The sequence below is a fragment of the Ranitomeya imitator genome, chromosome 1, assembly GCF_032444005.1.
Source record: "Ranitomeya imitator isolate aRanImi1 chromosome 1, aRanImi1.pri, whole genome shotgun sequence".
Lineage (NCBI taxonomy): Eukaryota > Metazoa > Chordata > Amphibia > Anura > Dendrobatidae > Ranitomeya > Ranitomeya imitator.
In genome coordinates this window covers 1,142,166,399-1,142,192,964 of record NC_091282.1, presented here as the reverse complement: position 1 = coordinate 1,142,192,964, position 26,566 = coordinate 1,142,166,399, and the positions used below count along the sequence as shown (strand labels likewise).

At 44.0% G+C, this 26,566-nt stretch overlaps 1 protein-coding gene across 1 annotated transcript in view; it reads left to right on the top strand.

Annotated features, from left to right (window-relative positions):
- The first annotated feature begins 596 nt into the window (after nucleotides 1-596).
- Nucleotides 597-26,566, top strand: part of LIMCH1 (LIM and calponin homology domains 1) — a 366,814-nt gene continuing 340,844 nt past the window's right edge. Inside the window, exon 1 of the mRNA XM_069744541.1 lies at nucleotides 597-892. Coding sequence (XP_069600642.1) covers nucleotides 800-892 — 93 coding nt within the window. The 5' untranslated portion in view covers nucleotides 597-799. The remainder of the gene's footprint in view (nucleotides 893-26,566) is intronic.

Here is a 26,566-nt window from a genome sequence, read left to right as displayed (position 1 = left end):
AGATGCGGTGCTGGGGTGGAGACTCAAGGAGGCCCAAAAACTTTGCCAGTAAGGGGCCCCCAAAATTCCTGGTGGCAGCCCTGCTTACATTACTAGCACCACTCCATTGGTGCAATTCAAAAAAAAAATGCTGGAGTGGTGCTTTAATAGTGGTCATATTATTTGTCACCCAGTTCCCCAGAAACAGATGCATTTACAATTTAGACAGATGGATAATTTACAGTATATTCAATGGTTTTAAGGGGGAGAAAAACTGTAAATCTCATAAATCCAGCAGGAGCAGATGATTGATGGCAGGACTAAGCTGCTGTGGGATTTATGTATGTAGAGACCATAAAAGCCCAGGTCTGCTTAGGTTTATGAGCTGACAAGGCCATGCCAGACACTTGTTGCTGGCCATTCAGGTGCACTGCCTGCCTAATGGTTCTCCCATCATCCCCTGTGACAATGCCAGCCTGCACACAGGGCACTGCTCGGTGGGTGCTGTTCTCCAGCCTGTGCAGTGCCTGTTCCACCCTCTTGTGGGCTGCAGCACTGAGTGCCTGGCTCTATGGGAGCATGTAATGAGGCATGTGATTGCTGCCTCTGCTCCAGGAGGAGGTGGCTTCAGGATTTGCATGGGCTGAAGGCAAAAGCTGCAACAGTCTGATTATTTTTAGCTGGTGTGTGGCACAGATCACGTTGCCTAGAGCAGGGAATTGCTTGTGTCTTGCACTGGGAGCTGGAGGACACTGTGGATCCCTCTCCCCTGCTGTGATAGATCATCTACCTACAGAGGAAGGCACCCAGCTGCCTGGACATGGCCAGCCCTGCACTAGACCTAGAGGACATCTCCCAGCCACAGGAATCCCCTCCTGATGCTGCCTGTAGAGAAGCCCAGAAGTGGATTGAGGTAAAGCATGACATTTATTATTCCTAGATGATCCTGCCATGTAGGAGACAGTTCCATTGTGTATTGTTTTCTGTACATTGTTACTTCTTTCTGTAAACATCCTTCTAGCTGGATGAAGGCAGTGTGCCCATTGTCCCCAGAGATGCTCCTGGCTGCAGCTCCCTGTACCTGTGCAGTATTTGGCTATGGAGGTGTGCTGACAGCCCTCCAGCTATTTGCAGCAGTCCATTGGTAAAGGCTGGAGGAGCTATTGTGTATCCAGTAGCTGAGACAGGCAGAGGAGCCTGCATTATTATTTTCCCAGCTACTGTTATTGTTGCAGGTAAACTGCTACATTTTGCACATGACATTTCCAAGTCTCATATCCTTATCCTGTGTCCTGTTTATTCTATCAAATGCTCAGGTTCCTATTGTGCAGCGATACGCCTGTGCATAGGGACCCTGCGTGGCGTAGGGACCCTGCGTGGCGTAGGGACCCTGCGTGGCGTAGGGACCTTGCGTGGCGTAGGCACCCTGCATGGCGTAGGGACCCTGCATGGCGTAGGCACCCTGCATGGCGTAGGGACCCTGCATGGCGTAGGGACCCTGTATGGCGTAGGGACCCTGCATGGCGTAGGCACCCTGCATGGCGTGGAGACCCTGCATGGCGTAGGGACCCTGCATGGCGTAGGGACCCTGCATGACGTAGGGACCCTGCATGGCATAGGGACCCTGCATGGCGTAGGGACCCTGCATGGCGTAGGGACCCTGCATGGCGTATGGACCCTGCATGGCGTAGGCACCCTGCATGGCATAGGGACCCTGCATGGCGTAGGGACCCTGCATGGCGTAGGGACCTGGCACAGCCTACAATCTGCTGCTAGTCACATAAACAGTTATTGATGATATTCAAGTGTCTTATTTCCCTTGCAGATAAGTGGCTGTGCTGTGCGGAGCGCATACCTGCTGTGGCTGTAGCCTTCTAGCTGTCAGCTCTTGCACACAGAGCCCTATTCATCTGTGTTTAGAATGGGAGACCAGGGAAAAAGAGGGGGCACAGACGCTTCCTGGATGGAAAGACCCTGTTGGCCCTCTCAGTTTTTCTTTCTCTGCAGTTTGCCCGATGCTTCCTCCACTTGTCAGGCATTCATGCCAGCAAGTGACTTTTATACAGCAGCACAGGGCTAAGCAAAATAGGAAGGTATAGCTATGGGGGGAAAAATCTGTTTTTGGGGGCCCAAGCAACATAAGCATTATTGTGTGATTGATTGTTCACTGGGACTCTGGAAGGCTGCAGAACTTTCCATTGCATTGCTCCTGTGAGGCAGCTCAAGCTTCAGGCCCTTCGTGGATCTGAATTGTTTCTTTTGTGAGGACGCAGGCGGAATGCAGATTTTGTTTTTCTACCTCACTGTGGATTTGGTGTAGTGCTTGGATTCAGACGTGCATATGTGATCCCACAGTGGACTGTAGTTTCTCGCCTTTTTTTATTCCTTACTGTTATGTAAAGGTTTAAAATATAAATGTATAGAACAAGCTTAGTTATACATTGTATTGTCACGAGATAAAAGAAAAATGCTAATGGCGGTCCACTGAACAGAGACCATAAATGATGCTTCTATCAGATTTGTTGCTGGGACTAAGGTGCTTACCATCAACAGGGTGCCAAGAGCACACGCTAGTGGTGACATTTTTGGAAGTGGTATATACACCTGACTGTGGTACCAGTCTAGTTCACATTGTGGTGTAAACGCCAAGATTGAAAACTGGGTCCAATTAATAGTTGTCTACTTATATATTAGTGATGTTTACGGCAAGGAAACGGGCCTCCATGCCTGTGAAGACTGAGGATGGTTTGTTTTAATCCGCTTATTAGTATCTTTAGTAATAGACATTGTGCTTCAATGTAAGGGGAAATATGCCTTGATGAAGACTTGTGTAACAGTAGTGCAATCCTTCATGTAGGTTTGTCCTTTTGTTATAGTTTTTTCTGGTACCTTGGTAGAGAGCAGAGGCGGATAAGATAGATCCCGGTAGCTGTAGTGTAAAGTGTGTATTTGCTTGCTAAAATACCCTAAAGACTATGTTATTTAATGTTAGACCTTGGACAGGTCATGTGAGGCGTGCATGAGTTACTCACTGCAAAAATCTTTAGTTTACTCTCGTCTCTATGAAGTGTCACTTTTTAGGAAGGAATCTTCTAAAGTTCCCCTGTAGAAATGGAAACTGAGACATGGTATTGTACATATTGTACATTAGTGTAAGAAAGTGTCCTGTTCATGAATCCTAAGATTACTAAGCTACGCTGGGATCACATTGTTTTTACATGTGATCCACTTGACAGATCGGACTCGCTTGACCTTCTTTTGCCAAATCACGATAGAGATTGCTGCCATAATCTGGCTGCACACAACACTAAGCAGATCAAGTGTTTGGTCCATGCAGACTGCTAGTTTATGAGGATCCTGAGGAAGAAGCCTAATCTAACCACAAGCGGTATACATGTATCCAGAGCTCCACATTGAGGCTATGTTCACAATGGGGCAAATACGCTGCAGATTTTTGTTGCCAGGATTCTGTAAGCAGAAAATCTACAGTACCAGGAAAGTGTGAGAGATTTTTCCAAATTTCATCAACATGCTGTTAAAAATACCCATCACTAATTCAAATGGAAATTGACCTGCGTAATTTAAGTTGTTGTGTTGGGCTTCCTTCACACATCTGCTTTAAAACAAAAAAAAGTAAATGTGAGACCGTCTGTTTTTACTATTTGTGTGATTTTTCTGATGGCTGTTCATGTGTACCATCCGTGTGTGACATATACCGGAATAGAAATTTCAGATTTTTAGGTGTTAATGATGTGCAGAGATAGAAATGGTTTATTTTGTTTCCTTTTTGTTTTGTTTCTGACATCTGTATTCTCTCTGGTTAATATGACAATGTATCCATAAAAAAAGGATGTGATATGGATGATCCATATGGGATACAATTCCCCCCCCTTTTCAATATGTAGACATTTGGGGTCCACTTCATCAAGACTGGTGTTGTTCACTCCAGTCAGTCTTGATGAAGGCATGCGCTGGAGTCAGACACCACTGATTCATATATTAGTGCAGACCTCTTCATGACTCTGGAGTAGCTGACGAGTGGGGTGCACCATGCTGGAAATCTCACTCCAGTCAGGTTCACAGCACAGCATGAATTAGATGTCTGTGGCATCGTGCCCCAGTCCCTCCTCAGCTCTGGCTATTCAGGAGAAATCAATGTTTTTCTTAATATGTAAATGAGCTGTAAATATCTATGGGCCGGACACTGTTCACATGAAAATCTGCCTCCAGAGATTATTGTAAATGAAAGGGGATGTTACCAGTGTGAGACATGTAGATCAGGAGAGCAGACTGTTAGGAGGCATTACCAGGGTGAGACATGTAATGACTGACAGTCCGCTCTCCTGATCTACATGTCTCACACTGGTAACATCTCCTTTCATTTACAATTATCTCTGGAGTTAGATTCTCAGTAGATCTATGTCCGGCCCATAGATCTAAACAGCTCATTTACATATAAGAAAACAGTTTATTTCTCTGGAATAAGACATCGGATCACAGATATCAAGGTATCGTTGTATTCAGCTTCCTATGACCTGCATGCCCATGTAGACGGCTTAGGAGGGACGGTCCTACTGACAGATTCCCTTTTAATCCTAATCTCGGCAAAAACTGAAAATGTTGGAATTGCCTTTTGAATTTCAGAATGAAATAAATGAAGCATTGGCCTTTTAGTTTGCCCCTACCATGTATATATGTCTGTCCCTGACAACCCTTGTATATGTCTGTCCCTGACAACCCTTGCTACGAGGCAAAAGCAGCCAAAAGTGGATGACCCTGGTTAGCTGTATGAGGAGTCACAGGTGACGCCGCAGAGTTTCACTTTGCTATATTTATGATCGGCCGCTGGTGTCCAGGGCTGGAAATAGTGTCCGTTCTCGCTGTAAGACATCACTCGGGCAGTGTGGTGTCAGACAGAATGTTCCTGTATTATTTTTGGGTTCCTTTCTAACCACAGTAGAGGAATGTGGTGAGAGAAACAGGAGTCACTCTCTTGACCTTTTTTTTATAATTTTAGTATAAAACTGCAGTTCTTGGATTCCTGGAAGGTTTCGTGTTATGGGAGCTGTTCTCGTCCATCAGCTTGTCGAATGCTCGGATCAGGGTTTTTCTGTTTCCAGTGTGACCTTCCGCAGGATTGCCACTGGGCATTGTCCACACCGGACTGAGGTAGTGCATTTTCCACAGCAGATTTGGGTGCAGAAAATCCATGCATGTTACAAATCTTATCCATTTGCTGCAAAGTCGATCCATGGGTGAAATTGATCTGCAGTGTGGAATCCTGTGCAGCCTGTCACTTTATGCTACAAATTGTCACCATTGATTTCATTCTTCGCAACGCAAAGGGTGAAATCTGGTGCAAGTTCACAGCGTTTCCACAATGAAAGTCTCCAGTAAGTCATTACCGCGTGCCCATACCCTAAGGCTGGATAACCACTAACTTGGAAGCAGTAATAATGGCCATACCTGATAATGGCAGATCTGATTCCCAACATATCCCAGTAGCTACTAAATGGTGTGTTGTCAGCGGAAAATGACTGTTTAAACCAATCGCAAACACTTGGTGCACCCTGGGTGTGACCGGGCACTTCAGTGCACTTTCTCACCTACTTTTTTCTAATTTTATATCTGCCCTCCTCTGGCTCTTCTAAAGCTGGAGCTGTCAATCAATGAAGAGGGGGACAGCGGGAGAAGGAAAATAAGTAGGTGGGAAGGTGCGCAGAGCTGCTCAGCCATGTGCTTGGTTAGAACAGTTATTTTGTGCGGACGGACACCGTTTTAAATAGGGATTTGTCAGGTTTCCGCTGGGAGTTTGGCAGTTTTGACAGCTACTCTTCCCATCAGAGCAGAACCCCTGAGGAAGACAATGGCTGTGATTCATTATGGTGTTTTGTACTCCAGCAGTATTAGAGAGAGCACTGGAGTAAGATGTGCCGAAATCTATAAGAGGCATGTGCCTCTTTAATTAATTTGACAAATTTTTTCAACTGCCGTGCTCCACTGCCAGATTTGTATGCCAGGCAGGGTTTGTCGTAACTTATGTCAGTCGTGAAGCTATGATGACTTTGATAAGCGTGCCTAGCTATGTCCAGTACATCCGAGCTCCGCTCACCGGTCTAACACTTGCAGTAATTGGCCAGGAATAATTTAAAAAAGCCAAAAGTTTCAATTTCAAGTTGAACAAAAGTTTGTGACGTTTTAAGCAATTTTATGCCAGAATTCTGGTGAAAACGGTTTGGCAAATAGCGCATATAACTACTAGTAAGTGAGAAAGATGCATATCGTAGTTCAACTGTTCATCTGAAACAGAAAAATATACGGTTCTAGTATGAAACTTCTGTATGCTCAGCATCCCACTATATACCCATCCTAGTGAAGGCAGCGCTGGAGTAAGGTTCGTGCGCCTCTTGGACCTCATTCAGACATCAGCTTTTTCACACGTTCAGTACTTTTAAGCCAAAACCAGGAATGGAAGAATCAGAGGAAAAGTATAAGGCTATGTTTCCACGGTCAGTATTCCCTGCGGATTGGACGCTGCGTACACCTGCAGCGTCCAGATGTTACAGCATAGTGGAGGGGATTTTATGAAATCCCATCGCCACTGTGTGTACAAAGATGCAGGCGGCAGACCCGCGTAACCAGACACGTGGGGCGTCTTTCTAGATCGCAGCATGTCTATTTATCTTGCGGAGACCTGATCAATGAACACATGCGGAATCACCGCGCGTACAAAAGCGCTTTGGGCGGAGCTGCGTCCAAAGCACTGCCAATCCAGACCGTGGAAACGTACGCTAATAGAAACATGTCACCACTTCTGTAGTTATCACCCACTCCTGGTTTTAGCTTACAAATACTGATGTAAAATACTGACCAAATACTGAATGTGTGAACATGGCCTAAGAGAAAAAACTGACATCAGCGATGTCCTAGTTTCATCAGTTTTTCTCATACATGATGAAAAACAAACATTATTTACTTTCTCATTTCTCAGTCCGTGCAAATTGGACCACATTTGGATGGCATCCAAGTGCCCATAATATTGTATGGAGGACTATGTGGTGCCTATAATACTGTATGGAGGACTACATGGTGCCCATAATATTGTATGGAAGACTATGTGGTGCCTATAATATTGTATGGAGGACTACGTGGTGCCCATGATATTGAATGGAGGACTACGTGGTGCCTATAATACTGTATGGAGGACTACATGGTGCCCATAATATTGTATGGAGGACTACGTGGTGCCTATAATACTGTATGGAGGACTACATGGTGCCCATAATATTGTATGGAAGACTATGTGGTGCCTATAATACTGTATGGCAGACTATGTGGTGCCCATGATATTGAATGGAGGACTACGTGGTGCTTATAATACTGTATGGAGGACTACATGGTGCCCATAATATTGTATGGAGGACTACGTGGTGCCTATAATACTGTATGGAGGACTACATGGTGCCCATAATATTGTATGGAAGACTATGTGGTGCCTATAATATTGTATGGAGGACTACGTGGTGCCCATGATATTGAATGGAGGACTACGTGGTGCCTATAGTACTGTATGGAGGACTACATGGTGCCCATAATATTGTATGGAGGACTACGTGGTGCCTATAATACTGTATGGAGGACTACATGGTGCCCATAATATTGTATGGAAGACTATGTGGTGCCTATAATACTGTATGGAGGACTACATGGTGCCCATAATATTGTATGGAAGACTATGTGGTGCCTATAATACTGTATGGAGGACTACGTGGTGCCCATAATATTGTATGGAGGACTATGTGGTGCCTATAATACTGTATGGAAGACTACATGGTGCCCATAATATTGTATGGAGGACTATGTGGTGCCTATAATACTGTATGGAGGACTACGTGGTGCCCATAATATTGTATGGAGGACTACGTGGTGCTTATAATACTGTATGGAGGACTACATGGTGCCCATAATATTGTATGGAGGACTACGTGGTGCCTATAATACTGTATGGAGGACTACATGGTGCCCATAATATTGTATGGAAGACTATGTGGTGCCTATAATACTGTATGGCAGACTATGTAGTGCCCATAATGCTGTATGGAGGACTGTTCTGTCCGATCTGAACTCTGGAGGGATTCAACGGTTTCTGAACTATTGTAGAAGTTACAATAGATATCACTCATGTAATGTAAGAAGTAAGTGAAATCTTTGGCATTTGAACTATGCCTATATTTCTTACCTCTGCATCATGAATTGTGGTATATGTTAAAGGGGACCGCTGAGACTCTTTCGCCTGGGCCCACGAAAACCTGGAGCCGGCCCTGGCCACACCAGAGCTGTTATTCCGACATGCCTACTTTTGGCACTGTTTGCACCTCTTTTGTGGCATGCATTTTGATGAATTTGTCATCCAAAATTCTCCACAACCCCCAACCCAAACCATCTCCTACCACTTTAACATAGCTGGCTGGGACTGTCACAATATGTTTCGACATTTCAAGGAGTTTTATGGCAGAATTCTGGAAAAAAACTCTCTAATGAATCGGGGCTTTTGTGTTTTGTTAGTTAATGAAATCTGCTTTGCAGTAAGAAGTGATATTATATGATTGATGTTTTTTCTCTTTTTTTTTCCACTGTTTTGTTTGCAGTGAGGAAAATTAGCAGGAAATGACAGAGCGGGAGCGTGTGATCTGCTTTGTATAGTGCTCATATAGTGCAGATTATAAACAAGGCGAAGGCTCGTTCCCCCGAGGTTTCATGAGGGTGGAATTCACAAGTATCATATCTCATTTTTTTTGTCCATAGAATGGACTCATTGTTCTCCATTCACAAGTGTTACTGCTCGTATTAAACCTCGGCTAAACTGCATAACCCAGGAATCTAGGATTTACCAAGGGATCCTCTTATGTTGACAAGTTCAGCAATGTGATCGTGATGTGCAGACCGGTCAGAGCTATTCTGTAACGTATTGAGGCTTTTCTCTGTTGTCAAGTGCTGCATTATTAACATGGCGGCTCTTCTTACACCAGACCGGTTTGCTTTTCATTTGTACTAGATCGGCGTTTCGAGCGCACTATAAGGCACAAAATAGGACTGGATTCCTATTCACACGCGGGTGTTCATTGTGTATCTGCATGCAAATGAGGTCTCTTGTAGAGCGAAAAAGATGATCTCGCAAAGTACCACCTAGGAGAGCGTTGCCTCATTAGTCAGTGTTCAACCATTTATTAAGCCTTACACAGGGCCAGGAGGAGATGGCAAGCCATAATCTCCTCTACAGACATCTTATGAGAAACTTAGTAGACACTGTTTTGATTAAAAAAAAAAAAAAAGTGTAAATGATCCCACCAAGACAAGGTATACAAAAATCGAGACAGTCCTAACCTTTAGTATTAAATCCTCACCTTTTGTCAGCCAACCTCTATAGGTGGGGGAAGACATGTTTTGGAGTGTTTGCCCCTCATCAGTGTGGAGTAGCGTCTTGCTGGCTGAGTGAGGCACAGATGGCCAGATCCTGCTCCACACTGATGAGCGGCAAACACCCCAAACATGCCAAAATAGGTTATCTGTAGATGTGTATGACTTGGCTATTCCTGGTCATCTTGTAAGGCTTCCTATAGTGACACATTGTCTTGTAGGATAGCTCCTTCTCCTAGGTGGAACTTGTGCAAGTGTTTCTTTTGTTGTACTAGAGTTATTTTGTATACTTTTTTTTTTTTTTTTTCCTTTCCCTCGTGGAGCTTATAGACTCCTTACTAAGACGAACAATGACTTCCACCATATTGTGAAACTGAGGCTGTCAATCAACTAAGATTTAAAAGGTTGTCTCACTAACCACCCCTGTCCGTATTCCTTATTGAGAGCTAGGATCAACATATGGGGGGTCCTGATTAAAATTTATTTAGGCAGAAATATACATTGTATGTATACATAAAAAATACTGCCAAGTAGTATTGCTTTAAAAAAAAAAAAATGGAAGTATCAATAGGAAGGATCCAAACTTATTCTGCAGCAGGACATCGACCTCAAACATAGAGCAAATGTTAGTAAGGAATATATATCTTCAGTGTAAAGACGATATGGCCCCACAGAGACCTAATCTCAACATCATTGAATCTGGGTAAGATTACATGTAGAAAGAGAAGGATTTGCACTAGCGACATCCACAGAAGATCTGTGGTTATTTCTCCAAGATGTTTGGAACAACATCCCTGATGAGTTCCTTCAAAACTATGTGCAAGTGTATCTCGAAGAACTGATGCTGTTTTAAATACAAATGCTGGTCACCAAATAATGGTTTGATTCCTACTTTGAAGCATTTTTTTTCCACACTTCCCTAAAATATTTGCACAGTATGATAATTTATATTGCATTGTATTTACCAGGAACGCAAGGATAACCAAAGTGAGCCAGTGATTCAAAGGGAACCCTGATATTCAGTTTTTTTTTTCCTTCTGCTGGGATTTTAGCACAAGAAGCCCCCATGTCACAAATCCTAAGTATGGTAATCGCTGCAGTTTAGCTGATGAGCAAGACTTGTTAACAGAAAGACCAATCCCTGGTCATATGCAGACGTTGGGCAGGAGCATGTAAAAGCACCAACTGAGGCCAGAAGCACGTCAGAAGCAACCTAAAGTCAATATTCATGGGTAGTACAACAGATTCCAGGACAGCTGGCAAAAATCAGGTCAATGGTCATCTGATCAGCAACAAGCAGACAAAATTCAGGTTAAAAGCCGGATCAGAACCTAGTAGAAAGCAATTCTTCCTATATCTCAGTACAGAGGCAGATAGTGTAAAATAATCCCCAGCACAGGCATGAGTTATTTAAAGTGACTCAGTCCCAAAATTTAACTATATTAACTGCATACATTTTTTTTAATAGATATTTTAGACCTGATGAGGCTGGTGTACTTACTTTGAAAGTTCATGTTAGAATGGTTGTATAATCATTTAATGAAAGTCTTTCTAACGGATAAGCATTTTAGTCCAACTTTAGCTGCAGTCCATAAAAAAAATAAATTTGCATTTTTATTTCAGGATTATACACTTCAAAATTAGTACATCAGCCTTATCGGGTCTGAGAGATCTATTTAATATATGCAGATTGTATTGTGAATTCCACAGATCCAGTTTTAAGTTTTGTAGTCTGGTCTAATTTTCTTCTAGTCAGCCTCCCACAAAGGCTCTGGCTGCTTTGCGATTATAAAATTAGCTACAAGTTCATTTGTCAGAATTCTGCATTATATCAGTGTTTTATGGTGGTTTTACACAAAAAATAAAGTAAGTGCTGTATTATATCAGTTCAGAAAGTTCTCATAGTGCCAAAAAGCAGGTGAGAGGAAGAAATTTAGATCCACCGAGTGATGCTGGATTAATTTTTATAAGAATGATGGAGTTATTTTTTATGGTTTTCATTAAGTTCAGCAGATTTGATTCCTAAGGTATAAATTATAAAGCATTTTATATTGCTGATGGACTGCAGGATTGGTGGTCTGATTACTATGGTAGTAATACCAGGTGACAAGATTTAATTTCACAGGTGTAACGCTCAGCCGTCCACAAGCCTCTCCAGGTCTCAGCTCAAATCTGTGCACTCAGCATGTAGAAGCCAGGTGAGCGTTTTCTTACTGCGCCATTATCGGCAATAACATCTATCCGGCCATTGAACAGACCTTTACTTTTATACGCTACTAGATGGTGGCCTGATTCTAGTGCATCGGGTATTCTAGAATATGCATGTCCACGTAGTATATTGCCCAGTAACGTAGTATATTGCCCAGTCATGTAGTATATTGCCCAGCCACGCAGTATATTGCGCAGCCACGTAGTATATTGCGCAGCCACATAGTATATTGCCCAGCCACGTAGTATATTGCCCAGCCACGTAGTATATTGCCCAGCCACGTAGTATGTTGCCCAGCCACGTAGTATGTTGCCCAACCACGTAGTATGTTGCCCAGTCACGTAGTATGTTGCCCAGTCATGTAGTATATTGCACAGCCCACGTAGTATAAGGCCGGTTTCACACGTCAGTGGCTCCGGTATGTGAGGTGACAGTTTCCTCACGTACCGGAGCCACTGACACACGTAGTCACAGTTAAATCAATGCATCTGTGCAGATGTCATTGATTTTTTGCGGACCGTGTCTCTGTGTGCCAAACACGGAGACATGTCAGTGTTCGTGGGAGTGCACGGATTACACGGACCCATTAAAGTCAATGGGTCCGTGTAAAACACGTACCGCACATGGACGTTGTCCGTGCGCAGTCTGTGTGCCGTGCAGGAGACAGCGCTACTGTAAGCGCTGTCCCCCCCACTGGTGCTGAAGCCGCGATTCATATCTTCCCTGCAGCAGCGTTTGCTGTAGAGAAGATATGAATAATCGTGTTTAAAATAAAGCTCCATGTGCCCACCCCCCGCTGTTATTAAAATACTCACCCGGCTCCCTCGCTGGCTGGCGCTGCTTCCTGTCCTGGCCGCACCTTCTACTGTATGAGCGGTCACGTGGGGCCGCTCATTTACAGTAATGAATATGCGGCTCCACCTCCCATAGGGAGGTGTGAGCGCTGACCGGAGGGGAGTATGGAGGGGGCACTGACTGCGGGGAGGAAGGAGCGGCCATGTTTCTGCCGGACTGTGCCCGTCGCTGATTGGTCGCAGCAAAACAGCCACGACCAATCAGCGACTTGGATTTCCATGATAGAGGCTGCGACCAATGAATATCTGTGACAGACAGACAGACGGAAGTGACCCTTAGACAATTATATAGTAGATAAACCATGCAGGCTTCTTCATCGCTCCTTCTAGCCAGCTGGCACACAACCTGTAGTTGTAATGTGTTCGCTTTACACGGGACAGAATGCTGGAGGATTGTCTTGGAATAACTTATTGATGACCGGTTTGTAAATTAGATTTAACATAAGGTTTCGCTAAGGAATAACATGATAATCATCATCAGTAGCCAAATGGCCAAAGTACCCGAGAAGAAATAATATCTGAAAAGCAAAATCGTGACCCTTGGACACCTTGCATGTTGCAGATTTCGGCTTACGGGGTTAGGTGCTAGTTTTCTTATGTTCTATCACCTATATGTTACATTGTTAAGGCTTGTAGACTTTATTAATACTTCGTATAGTCTTGGTTTGTCACTTATGTGTACAATAACTTGATATTTGTATAAGGTGATCTCCAGGCATTTGCATGCTTCTTTGCTTCTTTTTGTTTGTCTGGCGGATTATCATCCATTGTAAACAGGATGCCAATTGCCCAACAAATTAAACAAAACTTTCGAAAAGATTTCGGCAGCACATGTACTGCTTAGACAAGGATGTGCTGCCGAGGACAATAGCGGTGGAGTGGAGCGCAGCGATCTGTCACCAATCGTTCTGTTCAGGGCTGTCGCTCTAAATGACAGCCGATCAATAAACCTGAAGCCATTCGGTGGTCGCTCAATGCTGCGAGTTGGCTAGTGTAAAAGTTGATGCTTAGTGGACTGTTTTGCCAGAGTCAGACTGGCCCACCAGTGGATCCATTAGTTGGTCGTCATTGACTAATTCACCAATAGCAACTTATATTGTTGGGGCAGTGGGGGTTTGACCACTGTGATCCCACCAAGCCTGAGAATAAGAGTGTTGGGGCTGTGTCCACACATTGCTTATTGTAGAGAAAGCTGAGCACATGACTTGGCCGTGTCAGGCAGTCCTATAGCAAATAAATGGAGCGATGGTCGAAAAATGCTCCGTTCCATTAGGGCATTTCATAGGATCGATTGTGGTTCCAGTAGTCGGGCCACCATCAATCCTCAAGTTATCACCTTTCCTTTATATGTTGGTTATGACTCATTAATAGACATTTACACTGATAGATCTTGTATGTATAAGTGACTTCACAGCACGTGGAGGTCCAGCACATGCTTTATATAGAGGGGAGGCTAGCAATCAGTCTCTGACTTCACCCTATTGGTATATTTAAATCCCCCACTACTAGGGCTCGTGCACACAACCCTCATAATCGGACGAGTTCTACCTATCATCTTGACAAATGGCACTCGTCCCCAATGTTATTCTATGGGGTCGTGCACGTCTCCTTTTTTTTAGTTTTTTTTTTTTTTTTTTCTCTTGAGACTGAGAAAATCTCAGCATGCATGAGTTGCCTCTGATAACCGGATCAAGGTCTGCAATGAAAGTCTATGGGTAGGTTCAAAACATCGGACTGCCTGCACTCAGATGGCATCAGTGTGGTCTGATTTTCACAGACACAGGTTTTTGTCACAGAAGATTTTTTTTTTCTATTCTCTCATTGGATCACGTTCTGATCAGCATAATCAGACTGATTTTTCTCGAGAGAAAATCGCTTGTGTGACACTAGCCTTCCTGGAAATAGAAGATATACTAGCCTTGAATATGTAATGTCTTGTTTTTGCAAATATATTTTTACAATCAGAGATTTCAGGGGATCACAGCTAATAATTGTGGAACAATGTAAGTTGCCATCACTATTATCAGGTCTCCTCTAACCACCCTTTTCTATACAGTATGGCGAGACAACATTTCGTACTCCATTTTGTATCAGGGGCGCATCTTATCACCAATTCTCTGAAAACTTGGATCAGAAGCCGTCTGTGACAGTTCCCCAGCACGCTTGTTATCTGCTGTGTGAGGAGGGGGCTTTAGGATGAAATGGGTGGAAAATAATTCTGTTTTGATGACATCATGGTCAGGGTGCGTCTGGGAAAGTTACAAGTGCGCTTTGGTCATCTAATTTTAGAGCCACCTTTCAGTTCCTGTAGACTGAAGTGAGACAATGGCCGGAGCGCTCCCCGGGGAGGAGGTGTTGTGGTGCCGGCCATGTACCATGGAGGCTGGAGGACATGCTGGCTTGGCATCTGGTTTCCTCCCAGCTGTGAACAAGGCCAAACACTGAGCGACAAGCGTCAGCGCTGCTCTGTATACGCCGCCAATCACAGATGTTTAGGTAACGAGCTCCAGTGTATAGTCTGCATATGGGACGCAAGGATATTTCACTTATGTCAGGAAACCCAGAGCGGAAGCCGCTTATTCAGTGTCGGACTGGGGCGCCCAGGGCCCACCACTAACACGCACTCCAGGGCCCACCACTAACACGCACTCCCGGGCCCACCACTAACATGCACTCCAGGGCCCACCACTAACACGCACTCCAGGGCCCACCACTAACACGCACTCCAGGGCCCACCACTAACACGCACTCCAGGGCCCACCACTAACACGCACTCCAGGGCCCACCACTAACACACACTCCAGGGCCCACCACTAACACGCACTCCAGGGCCCACCACTAACACGCACTCCCGGGCCCACCACTAACACGCACTCCCGGGCCCACCACTAACACGCACTCCAGGGCCCACCACTAACACGCACTCCAGGGCCCACCACTAACACGCACTCCAGGGCCCACCACTAACACGCACTCCAGGGCCCACCACTAACACGCACTCCAGGGCCCACCACTAACACGCACTCCAGGGCCCACCACTAACACGCACTCCAGGGCCCACCACTAACACGCACTCCAGGGCCCCTGTTATTCAGCTACTTGTCAATATGACTATTCTCCTTCAAAAAGCGGGTAGATTGTTAAATGAATAAGTAGCTGCCATTATCTGTATATGATGAACCAAGTGTATTGGGCCGAGTACTGCTCAGATAAGTGGGTGGTGGCCCACTCCTCTCCTGCACACGGGCCCACCAGAGGATTCTCCTGTTCTCCAGTGGGCCAGTCATATATACCTCTGATGCGAATGTAAGGGAAAAATGAGTAATTCTCTGTTAGTTTATTCTGAAGGAAATGTTTTTCAATGCAGGCGTTATCAGTCATATTCTACTGACCATAAAGCCTCATTCAGATGTTTTTCACACATGCAAAAAAAAATCTGAGTCTCATCAGTGTTTTGGATTCCTTTTTTTATCAGTGTCTCATCAGGGGTTTTCACAGGGGGGCTTCTCCTATAATTTGCAATGCTGCTCACGGATGATACACTGATGCCGTCCGTGCGCTATCTGTGATTTTTCACGAGCCCAAAAATGCCCATAGCCTTGTATTGGCACTTTTCATCTGTGGTGCCATTAAAAAATGGACAGGTCTGGTTGATTTTTTTTTTTTTTTTTTGCATTGACACAAAGGGAAAAAAAAAAAAAAAGTTTGGTGCGTGTTTGATGCCATCTATTTTCACTGAAAAAAATATTCTAGTTCCAGCATAGCAAAAGGGATTTTGAGTTCTCTCATGCTTATCACCCTCTCCTGGTTTTGGCTTACAAATACTGAGGTAAAATGCTCACCGAATACTCCGTGTGCACATTGCCTAATAAGTGGAGAAAAACCTGCACTTAACCCCTTCACGCCGCGGCCCTTTTTCGTTTTTGCGTTTTCGTTTTTCACTCCCCTCCTTCCCAGAGCCATAACTTTTTTTTTTCCGTCACTATGGTCATGTGAGGGCTTATTTTTTGCGGGACGAGTTGTACTTTTGAACGACACCATTGGTTTTACCATGTCTTGTACTAGAAAACGGGAAAAAAATTCCAAGTGTGGTGAAATTGCAAAAAAAAAGTGCAATCCCACACTTGTTTTTTGCTTGTCTTTTTTGCTAGGTTCACTAAATGCTAAAACTGACCTGCCATTATAATTCTCCAGGTCATTACGAGTTCATAGACACCTAACATGTCTAGGTTGTTTTTTATGGAGGTGGTGAAAAAAAAATTAAAAACTTTGCTAAAAACAAAGAAAAAAAAATGGTGCCTTTTTCCAATACCCATAGCATCTCCATTTTTCATGATCTGGGGTCGGGTGGGGGCTTATTTTTTGCGTGCTGAGCTGACGTTTTTAATGACACCACTTTTGTGCAGATAGGTCCTTTGGATTGCTCGTTATTGCATTTTAATGCAAAGTCGCGGCGATCAAAAATATGTGATTCTGGAGTCATCATAGGTCCTGCTCACACCAGCCCTATGACCGGAAGCTGCCGCTTCCAATGGAGCGGTCCTGGGAGCGTGGCGAGGAGCGGCAAAGGCGGCTGACGGTGAGTATAGCAGGACTTCCAACGGGCCTTCAGAAGGTGAGTATATGTTTATTTTTATTTTTAAGTCTCTATACTACGTGGCTCTGTGCTGGGCAATATACTACATGGCTGGGCAATATACTACGTGGCTCTGTGCTGTATACTATGTGGCTGGACAATATACTCCGTCGCTGGGCAATATACTACGTGGCTCTGCTATATACTATGTGGCTGGGCAATATACTACGTGGCTGGGCAATATACTACGTGGCTGGGCAATATACTACGTGGCTGGGCAATATACTACGTGGCTGTGCAATATACTACGTGGCTGGGCAATATACTACGTAACTGGCCAATATACTACGTCGCTGGGCAATATACTACGTGACTGGGCAATATACTACGTAACTGGCCAATATACTATGTCGCTGGGCAATATACTACGTGACTGGGCAATATACTACGTAACTGGCCAATATACTATGTCGCTGGGCAATATACTACGTGGACATGCAGATTCTAGAATACCCGATGCGTTAGAATCGGGCCACCATCTAGTATTATATATTTAGGGTATTTTTCCCACGTTTCAGTATAAGCTCCACTTCTCCCGTATAATTACCCTACATGTGTGCTGGTGTTATGTTCCTGCTTTGTACTTTGTTAGGATTTGTAATTCCACCATGTGTAGATTGTGTGACTGATAACACATTTATGGCACAATGTCAGCATGTATGACTACTCCGAGAGGCAATCAATCATCCATACTTGTACTTGGCTGCAGAACATCAAGGACGCTGACATCATGGGTGGCTCCGCGCTGTGCGTGGGGACGGTAGCTGTTTCATGTGGTGAAAGGTATTGGGTTTATTATGTTGCTACATCTCATAACTAAAACAACTGGCAGAAAGTACGGTATGTTTTCTTAGCTAACGAATGTTCCGGGTGTGTAGGTGGTAATCACTGGTGTTGATTCTACATGCTCACCTATATTATTGTTATTATTACTAGATGAAGGCCGGTAATGTTACGATGGGAGCAGGCATGCGGCGCTGTTGTTGCCTAATGGCATCCTGTGATGATCTAATGACTTTTGCATCAGGGGACTCATTTGCTTGACGCCTACACTTATATGCATTGTTTTTGTCCCAGCGATGCCGTTGCTCTTCAAGGGTCTCATTTGCCCATTGTTGTCTTCGGCGTTGTCGATATTTGCTTTTTAAAGGGGGTTTCCCCACAAACAAAAGTTCATTTTAAAAATTGTCTGTGTCCGAACATACCACAGCTCCTGGGCAGGGGAGGAAGCAAAAGACAATACTGACATTACAGCAGGAGATTGCAGAGGATTAGTGATGAGCGAGTGTACTCGTTGCTCGAAGTTTTCCCGAGCACGCTCGGGTGACCTCCGAGTATTTGTTAGTGTTCGGAGATTAAGTTTTCATCGCCTCGGCTGAATGATTTACAGCTGTTAGCCAGCTTGATTACATGTGGGGATTCCCTAGCAACCAAGCAACCCCCACATGTACTCAGCCTGGCTAGTAGCTGTAAGTCATTCAGCTGAGGCGATGAAAACTTAGTCTCCGAACACTAACAAATACTTGGAGGTCACCCGAGTGTGCTCGGGAAAACCCGAGCAACGAGTATATTCGCTCATCAGTACAGAGGATACATTTTGTGAGGTAAAATATTTTTTAAAAATAGTCAGTGAAATATTTTACCTCACAAAATGAATCCACTGTAATCCCCTGCTGTAACGTCCGTATTGTCTTTTGCTTCCTCCCCTGCCCAGGAGATGTGGTATGCTCCGTACACGGTCAGACACAGTCAATTTTTAAAATGAACTTTCATTCGTGGGAAAACCCTTTTAATGTGACCGGCTTCCTCTGCCTGTAGACATGTTGTCCATCTGCTGCCGGGATAATACGAATGATTCACTGCACCTGCACGTAAATCAGACCGCCGCCATCTTTGTGCAGACAGATAGGGCGGTCACATTAAAACTGCGTATGCACTCCTCGTGGCGGCAGTCAGTGAATCATTTGGCTGATCCTGGCGGCGGCGTGTTCGTGATGGTGTTTCGCTGGTGGTACCGCGCAAGAGGCTGCGTGAGTGTTTGAGTGTGGTGCGTATAGTGTGTGTGTGTGTGGTACAACTGTGTCCCGCTGGTGGTACCGCGCAATAGGTTGATACTAGCAGCAGTTTCCATATTGAGACACCCATCACTTGGGTGATAAATAGATTATTATTATTATTATTATTATTATGATTATTACGCCATTTATTCCATGGCGCTACTATATGGACATTATTCTAGTTTAAGCTGTCCTAGGTTATGTTCACAAGTTCTGTTTTTGCAGCTTATTTAATGCAAATTTTCAGCTGCGTTTCACAGTACCAGCAAAGCATGTAAACCTCATGCACACACCTTGGGTTTTTTCCTGTTATGTCAAAATTCAGCATGTCACTTCTTTCAGTGTGTGTGTGTGTGTTTAAGTGTTTTTCACCCGTTGAAAGCAATGGGAGATGCAAAAAATGCTGCAAAAAAGCAGGTATCGGGTTTTGCTGCATTCTTAGTGCCAGATCCTGATGTTGAATCAGATTTTTTTTTTTTATTCACTATTCTCAGCATGCACAGGAGACAAATGTGCCCTGGCAAAAACGCAACAAACACTTAGCAAAACCTGCTTTTTGAAAGCCGCTTAAAATGTGCATAAAAGCTGCAAAAGCGCAATGCGTGAACATAGCCTTAGGAGATGTTTACACTTGATGTTTGTGTTGTGTGTTTGAAGCAGCATTTTTGATGTTTTGTAGAATTAGCATCATCAGTGAGATCTCTGAAATCTAATGCATGTCAATTTTTGCAGCTTAAAAACGAGTTTACTTTATGCAGCGCTTTTTCCAGCCATCACTCGTGTTTCAACTGCAGGGGAAAAAAAAGGCGCAAGTATGTGATATGTGAACATACTCTTAAAGTGAATCCCTGAATTCTTCTATGATCTCTTTTTAGGTCCAAATTCTGCACTAAATAATTTACTAATATTTACTTAATGGAGTCCAAGACAGGTTTGCTGATACAGATCTCCCTGCATGTAGAAATGGCAGTAAAGGGTTTGTTCATTATGCGGACAACCCCTTCTCAATCCATATATTTTACTCTAGTAAAATAAAACTTCTACTTGTCTCTGATGCCGTCACTGTTCCAGTGTCTGCACTGGATCTCCCAGGGCTCACATTACATCATGTCATGCAATCCCTGCAGCCAAACAGCAGTCGCCGTACTATCGCCACCTTCGGACGTAACGCATACATCTGGATGAAGTGAGATGGCAAACGTGGATTGAGACTGGGTTGTCAGAGTAGAGGAAAATCCCTTAAATTACAAAATTCTTGGTGTCTACCATGATCACTGTGGGGGCAATGCAGCCTGTTGTATAGTGTCTTTTTATTGAGTGCAGTGGCTAACAGAATGCGGTGGGCTACTGAGCTCCCTCTAGTGGTGACTGCATGTAGCCAGCATGTCATGTTATGTAGATGTTATGTCTGTGTGCACCGATTTGGAGTGCTCTCAGCAACGCAGCGCCCTGTAAAGAAGAATTAGGTATCCAGTATAAGTTTTGAACCCATTAAAATTTGAGAGAAAAAAAAACGAATAGTAATGAAGACTAGTCATTGATGTGTTTTTATTTCTGTTAAAAAACCCCCCAAAAAACAGTTTTCTATAGTTATTTTATGTGCCGTGTTGTGGATAATTTGTCCGTTCATTTTCTCAGCCATGCTCATAATAATAAAATGATTGCATTATCTTAAAATTGCACTCCCGTTAAGTTGTGTTTTTTTTCTACTAAATCTGTATTTCTGTGTATTTATTGTAGTGTATGTGTGAATACTCACCTAGCGCTCTTCTGCTCCTCTTCTCGGTGGTGTCACCGTTCTGTGCACTCTCAGAAGTTACTATGTGAGTGTATGGAGTGTCAGAGCGAGGCGCCATAGACTTGCATTGAAAAAGAGACTTCCGGCTCATGCATAGATGGCAGTGTGATCCAGCTTGTCTGAAGAGAGATGATGTCACTGAGAAGAGGACCTGAGCGGCGCTGGATCCCAGAGTTGGCAGCAGTAGATGTGTATATTAACACACTGACACTGCATCTTAGGCCGGGATCACAGATGCGAGAAGCACGTCCGTGTCTCACATGTGAAACCCAAGCTCTGGTGCCGGCACTTGGGAGCGGAGCGTGCGGCTCCATGTGTTCCTATGAGGCCGCACGCTCCGCTCTGGAGTGCCGGCGCCACAGCTTGGGTTTCACATGCGAGACATGGAAGTGTTTCTCGCATGTGTGATCCCGGCCTTATACACATATACACAGGCTCAGTAAAATAAAAAACAAACTACATGGAATGGTTCTTGGATCCCAAAATACTGTGCATTACATGAGGAGAGCTGTGACTATGTTGGATCTATGGTATGTTTGTAGATCAGCTGTCCGGTCAGTCAGTTTTTACTAGCTTGTCCATGTGTACATTGCAGATAACGACACCTGTGAATTTGTCATTACCAATTTGTCAGGACTGTCAGCATCTTGGACTCCTGAATCCCAGCAGTTTATAGGATATTGGTGCCTAAAGGTCATTTACCGTACATCTGCCGTGCTCCTCTGTTACATGACCACTGATCGGCAAGACCCTGCTTAGGTTATGTTTCCATGATAAGTATTTGCAGAGTTTTCTATAGGTAAATTGGGTTTCTTGAATTTTTTTTGTTTTACATTTATTATTTAGTTTTATTTTTTTGTCTCTTGTATCATGTTTTTGATATGTCCTGGTGTTTGGCTTTGATAAATCTTTATTGGTATAGTCATGTGTGGATTACATGCGTTTTTCATGTTTCCACTACAGAAAAAAAAAAAAAAAGCAAAATGAGCATTTGATTTCTATAAATCCCATCCACTTTGCTGAAACTGAAATGCGCTGTGGATTTTATGGCAGTGTATATAATAAGCAGCACTAAAAAGTCCTCATGGGAACTTTAATAGTGATGAGCGAGCGTGCTCGGATAAGGTGTCCATCCCTGCATGTGTTGCGACTGTGGAAGAGCCGGCGTATTTTCTGGCTAATAAGACGACCCCCCTTTTCCAGTTAAAATATAGAGTTTGGGATATACTCGCCGTATAAGACTACCCCTCTTTTGGTGTTTGCTGCTCTGTAATGTGCACGCGGCAAACACTGCTTCTGATCGGTGGGGAAATCATCCCCACCAGTCAGTCGTGGTTCACACACTGCCAAAAGACAGTGTGAGCGCTCAGCTGTGATTGGAGGTATACAGGTTACCTCCGGTCACTGGTTTCAGCTGATGGGACTACTGCTCCCTTCATCCGACACCTACAACTGCTAATTACAGTGAGAGCAGGAGCGGCAGATGGGAGTATTCATCTGCGGCTCCTGCGCTGTAAATAAATATGGTAGTTTAAAAAAAAAAAAAAACCCGGCTTGGGTTCCCCCTTATTTTTGATAACCAGCCAGACAAAACTCATAGATGGGGGCTGCAACCCTCAGCTATCAGATTCAGCAAGGCTAGTTATCAAGAATAGAGGGGTCCTCATGCTGTATTTTTTAAATATTTTAAATATATAATTAAAAAAACAAAAAACCGGTGTTGGGTCCCCATCATTTTTGACAACCAACCTTGCTAAAGCTCACAGCTGGGGGCTGGTATTCTCACTGTGTTATGCATTATGCACAGTGCGGGGCTGGGATTCCTGGGCATGCGCACTGCGCTTGTCAGGCGCTCCCCCAGGTTCCCCGCCTTCCAGCGTCGGTCTGTGCAGGAATCTGCCCAGGAATCCCAGCCCCGCACTGTGCATAATGCATAACAGTGTGGGGCGGGGATTCAGTAACAGGGTGGCCGCACTGCCCGCACAGGCGCAGTCAGAAACCCGGCATCTGAGCTATGACGGCCAATTCTCACTGTGCCTGCCCCAGGCAGGCATGCACAGCGCAGGCGCCGGATTTAAGAAGAAAACAGCGTTCAGGGGGCGGCGACATCGCCTCAGAAGAGATGAGTGACGGCAGTTGGGCGCTTCACAGAGGAGGCTTCAGACCCGCCTCCGTGGACAAAGACAGGTATTTTTGAAAAGTTTCAAAGTGCTTTATTTTAGTAATACATGAACACAAAACTAAAAGAGCCACCTTGTTAGACTGCAGCATTACTGCTGCACAAGGTGGCTCTTTTAGTTTATAACGTCTGGAGGGGGTGACAGTGGCCCTTTTAAACTGGCTACAGGTGGAAAGTACATGAAGAGGAAACAAGTGCAGGATAGAAGCTGTGCTGATATGAGCTAATAATGACATTAACATCCAGCCTATATTACTGGGACATGCCACTGTGTGTAATGAATGTGCGCCAGATGATGATCATTTGTTCAGCTTATGTCATTGGCCACCATTGACCTTCCATGCTATCGTACAAGACCACATTGATGCCAATTTACTAATTTACTACATTACACTTTTTTTTTTTTTCTTTTTAATTTGGCAAGCCATGAACGGGAAATGTGTAGCATGGCATATCTTTTCCCTAGTCGTTTCAGCTGTTCACTAAGAGTTTAACACCCTGCTTTCATTCACCCAGGAAAGTGACAGCCTGTGTGGTAGAAACTCTTCCACCTTGCACGTCCATCACCGTGTGCAAGGTCGCAAAGGTCTCTATTATTTGTGGCAACAAACCTTTCAGCAATGCTGCCAGTTGTGCCACAAGAATGTCACATCATGACTTCAGCCGTGGTGACAGGGATGTGACTGGCGGCAGTGGCTATCGGTGGACATTCCTCTCCTGCTGCCTCTTTCACATGGGTCTATACTGGTGACATTCAGGAAATAGTGGGAATGGGTAATGTTCTGTGCGCACATAAATAAACAATCATAATAAAAAAATAAAAATAATGGGCCTATAGGTTTTCATGCAGGAAGCTTTTTTTTTTTTTTTTTTTGTAATTTTAATTGGGTGCAGACAAAACATGGTGAAAATGTGGATTGCAGGTAATCTAGTCTATAAACTAAACATCACTTTATTTTAAATTTTTAGAGGGTTACTCATATAATGTATTACGCTTCCTTCTGATGTTTTAGGAAGCTGGAGCACAGAAGCCGGCCTGGGCCACTGTACGACTCTGAAGCCTCTCCAGTAAAGTTCCTGTTCTATAGGCACTTTGCAGGACAGGCTTTTTAGTGGTCTGGTCTGGTCTGCTGGCTGCATTTCCCACTGTCAGATTCACCCTTCTTATGGGAAATTCTAAAGGGGATGATCAAACAGATTACTGAGAATGCTATGAAATGGTAAATAAAGTAACTCTACCGCTCTGTGTTCTTCTTGTCCTGTTAATGAGCCAATAGGACATATTAGGTTACTAGATGGTGGCCCGATTCTAACGCATCGGGTATTCTAGAATATGTATGTAGTTTATTTATGAAGATTTTAGAATAATGCAATGAATACACAGGATTCGGCTGGCCGGGCGCGACTAATTAGTGAAGGGTGGTTCAAATCCCACGCCAATTCGCGGCCGGACTGCGTCTGTCGCTGATTGTTCGCGGCCAGCCGGCCGCGAACAATCAGTGAAGCCAGGGCAAGCTCCAGGTTTTTGAGGGCCCCGGGCGATAGAGTCTCACAGCCCACGTAGTATATAGCACAGCCCACGTAGTATATAGCACAGCCCACGTAGTATATAGCACAGCCCACGTAGTATATAGCACAGCCCACGTAGTATATAGCACAGCCCACGCAGTATATAGCACAGCCCACGCAGTATATAGCACAGCCCACGCAGTATATAGCACAGCCCACGCAGTATATAGCACAGCCCACGCAGTATATAGCACAGCCCACGCAGTATATAGCACAGCCCACATAGTATATTTCAATGTGGGCACCATATCCCTGTTAAAAAAAAAAAAAAAAAAATTAAATAAAAAATAGTTATATACTCACCTTCCGACGGCCTCCGGATCCAGCCCAGGCCTTTAGCGATGCTCCTCGCGACGCTCCGTTCCCATTAATGCCTTGCGGCAATAACCCGTGATGATGTAGCGGTCTTGCGAGACCTATACGTCATCTGGGGTCATTGCCACAATGCATTCTTGGGACCGGAGCGTCGCGAGGGGCGGGAAAGGCTGCCGCGGACGTCGGAAGGTGAGAATATAAATTTTTTTTTATTATTATTTTTAACATTATAGTTGGTCACACTTACAGGGTTAATGGCAGTGCTAATGGACTGCGTTACACCGCGTTATGCCGCAGTGTAATGCAATCCGTTTAACGGGCTGCTAAAACGCCATGTGGGCGCTGACTGGAGGTGAGTAGGGAGGGGCCAATTCGCGGCCGGACTGTGCCTATCGCTGATTGTTCGTGGTCGCGCCCAGCCGGCCGATCAGCGACGCTGGATTTCCGTTACAGACAGACAAACAGACGGAAGTGGACCTTAGACAATTATATATATAGATGCTAGGTGTTATATTTATTTTTCTCTTTACGTGGTCAAAAATTCAGAATTTTTCAAGCATAAACCACTTTAGGAAACTCTACTTCTATGTGGCATTTTCTAGCCATTTTTATTTATCCTAAAGTGTGATTTTGTTAACATTTTATTGCTGCTTTCTTTAAAAAAAAAAAATAATAATAATTTAGGGGGTATGGGAGTGATTTTTCTTTAAGTTTTTGGAAATCTATTAAGCAGTGAATAAAACGCTAGCATTTTATGTGTTGAAAAATACTTAAACGCTTACATAGTGCTGCTTTTTTTTTTTTAATCCTTCCCATTGATTCTATTTATAAAATCTAGAAAAGCTTCATAGTGCATGAAGAACCATCATCTCACCCCTTTTAAATGCTTTATGATTTGAATACGTGAAGCTACAGTAATTAAAAACCATCATGAGATTGAACATATAAATTATTTTTCAATATAAATGATCAGTAATAACTTTTTTCATGTATGGTTGTTTTTGTTTTGCCATTTTTTTTTGAAGCACAACTCTCCTCCAAAAGAACAGGAAGGAAGTTGGCCAGACAACCCCTTTAACTTCCATTTGAATTGTCAGTCTATGTTCACACAGTTTTTGACCAGATCTGCTCCAAAATTCTACATTTTGTTATGTATGAAAGGAGGAGGTTTATTTTTTTCCACCCATCTTGAGGTGGTTTTGAAAAACATCTGATGGAGAAAAAAACATGTCTCTTAGAAGCTGATCCTAAAGTAATCCATTCCAAACTAGACAACCCTGTAGGGAAAAATACTCTTCCAAAATTCTTAAAGGTAAGTGCAGGGAATATCCATAATTCGGCAGAGGGTTCTTTCATCAGCGACTTCAGGATTACTTCCTGGAGCTGTTCGGCGGCAGTTTGTGCTCATTTTTGCGTTGGCAGTGCCGACAGCTTATTTCCAATATCTTTAGTCATAGAGCATAGGCGTCTTCAAGTGAAGTGGTTAAAATAAGTAACAAAGAGGCTGGACATGTGCACCAATGTTATGTGCCTGAAAAATGTAATGCGTACAT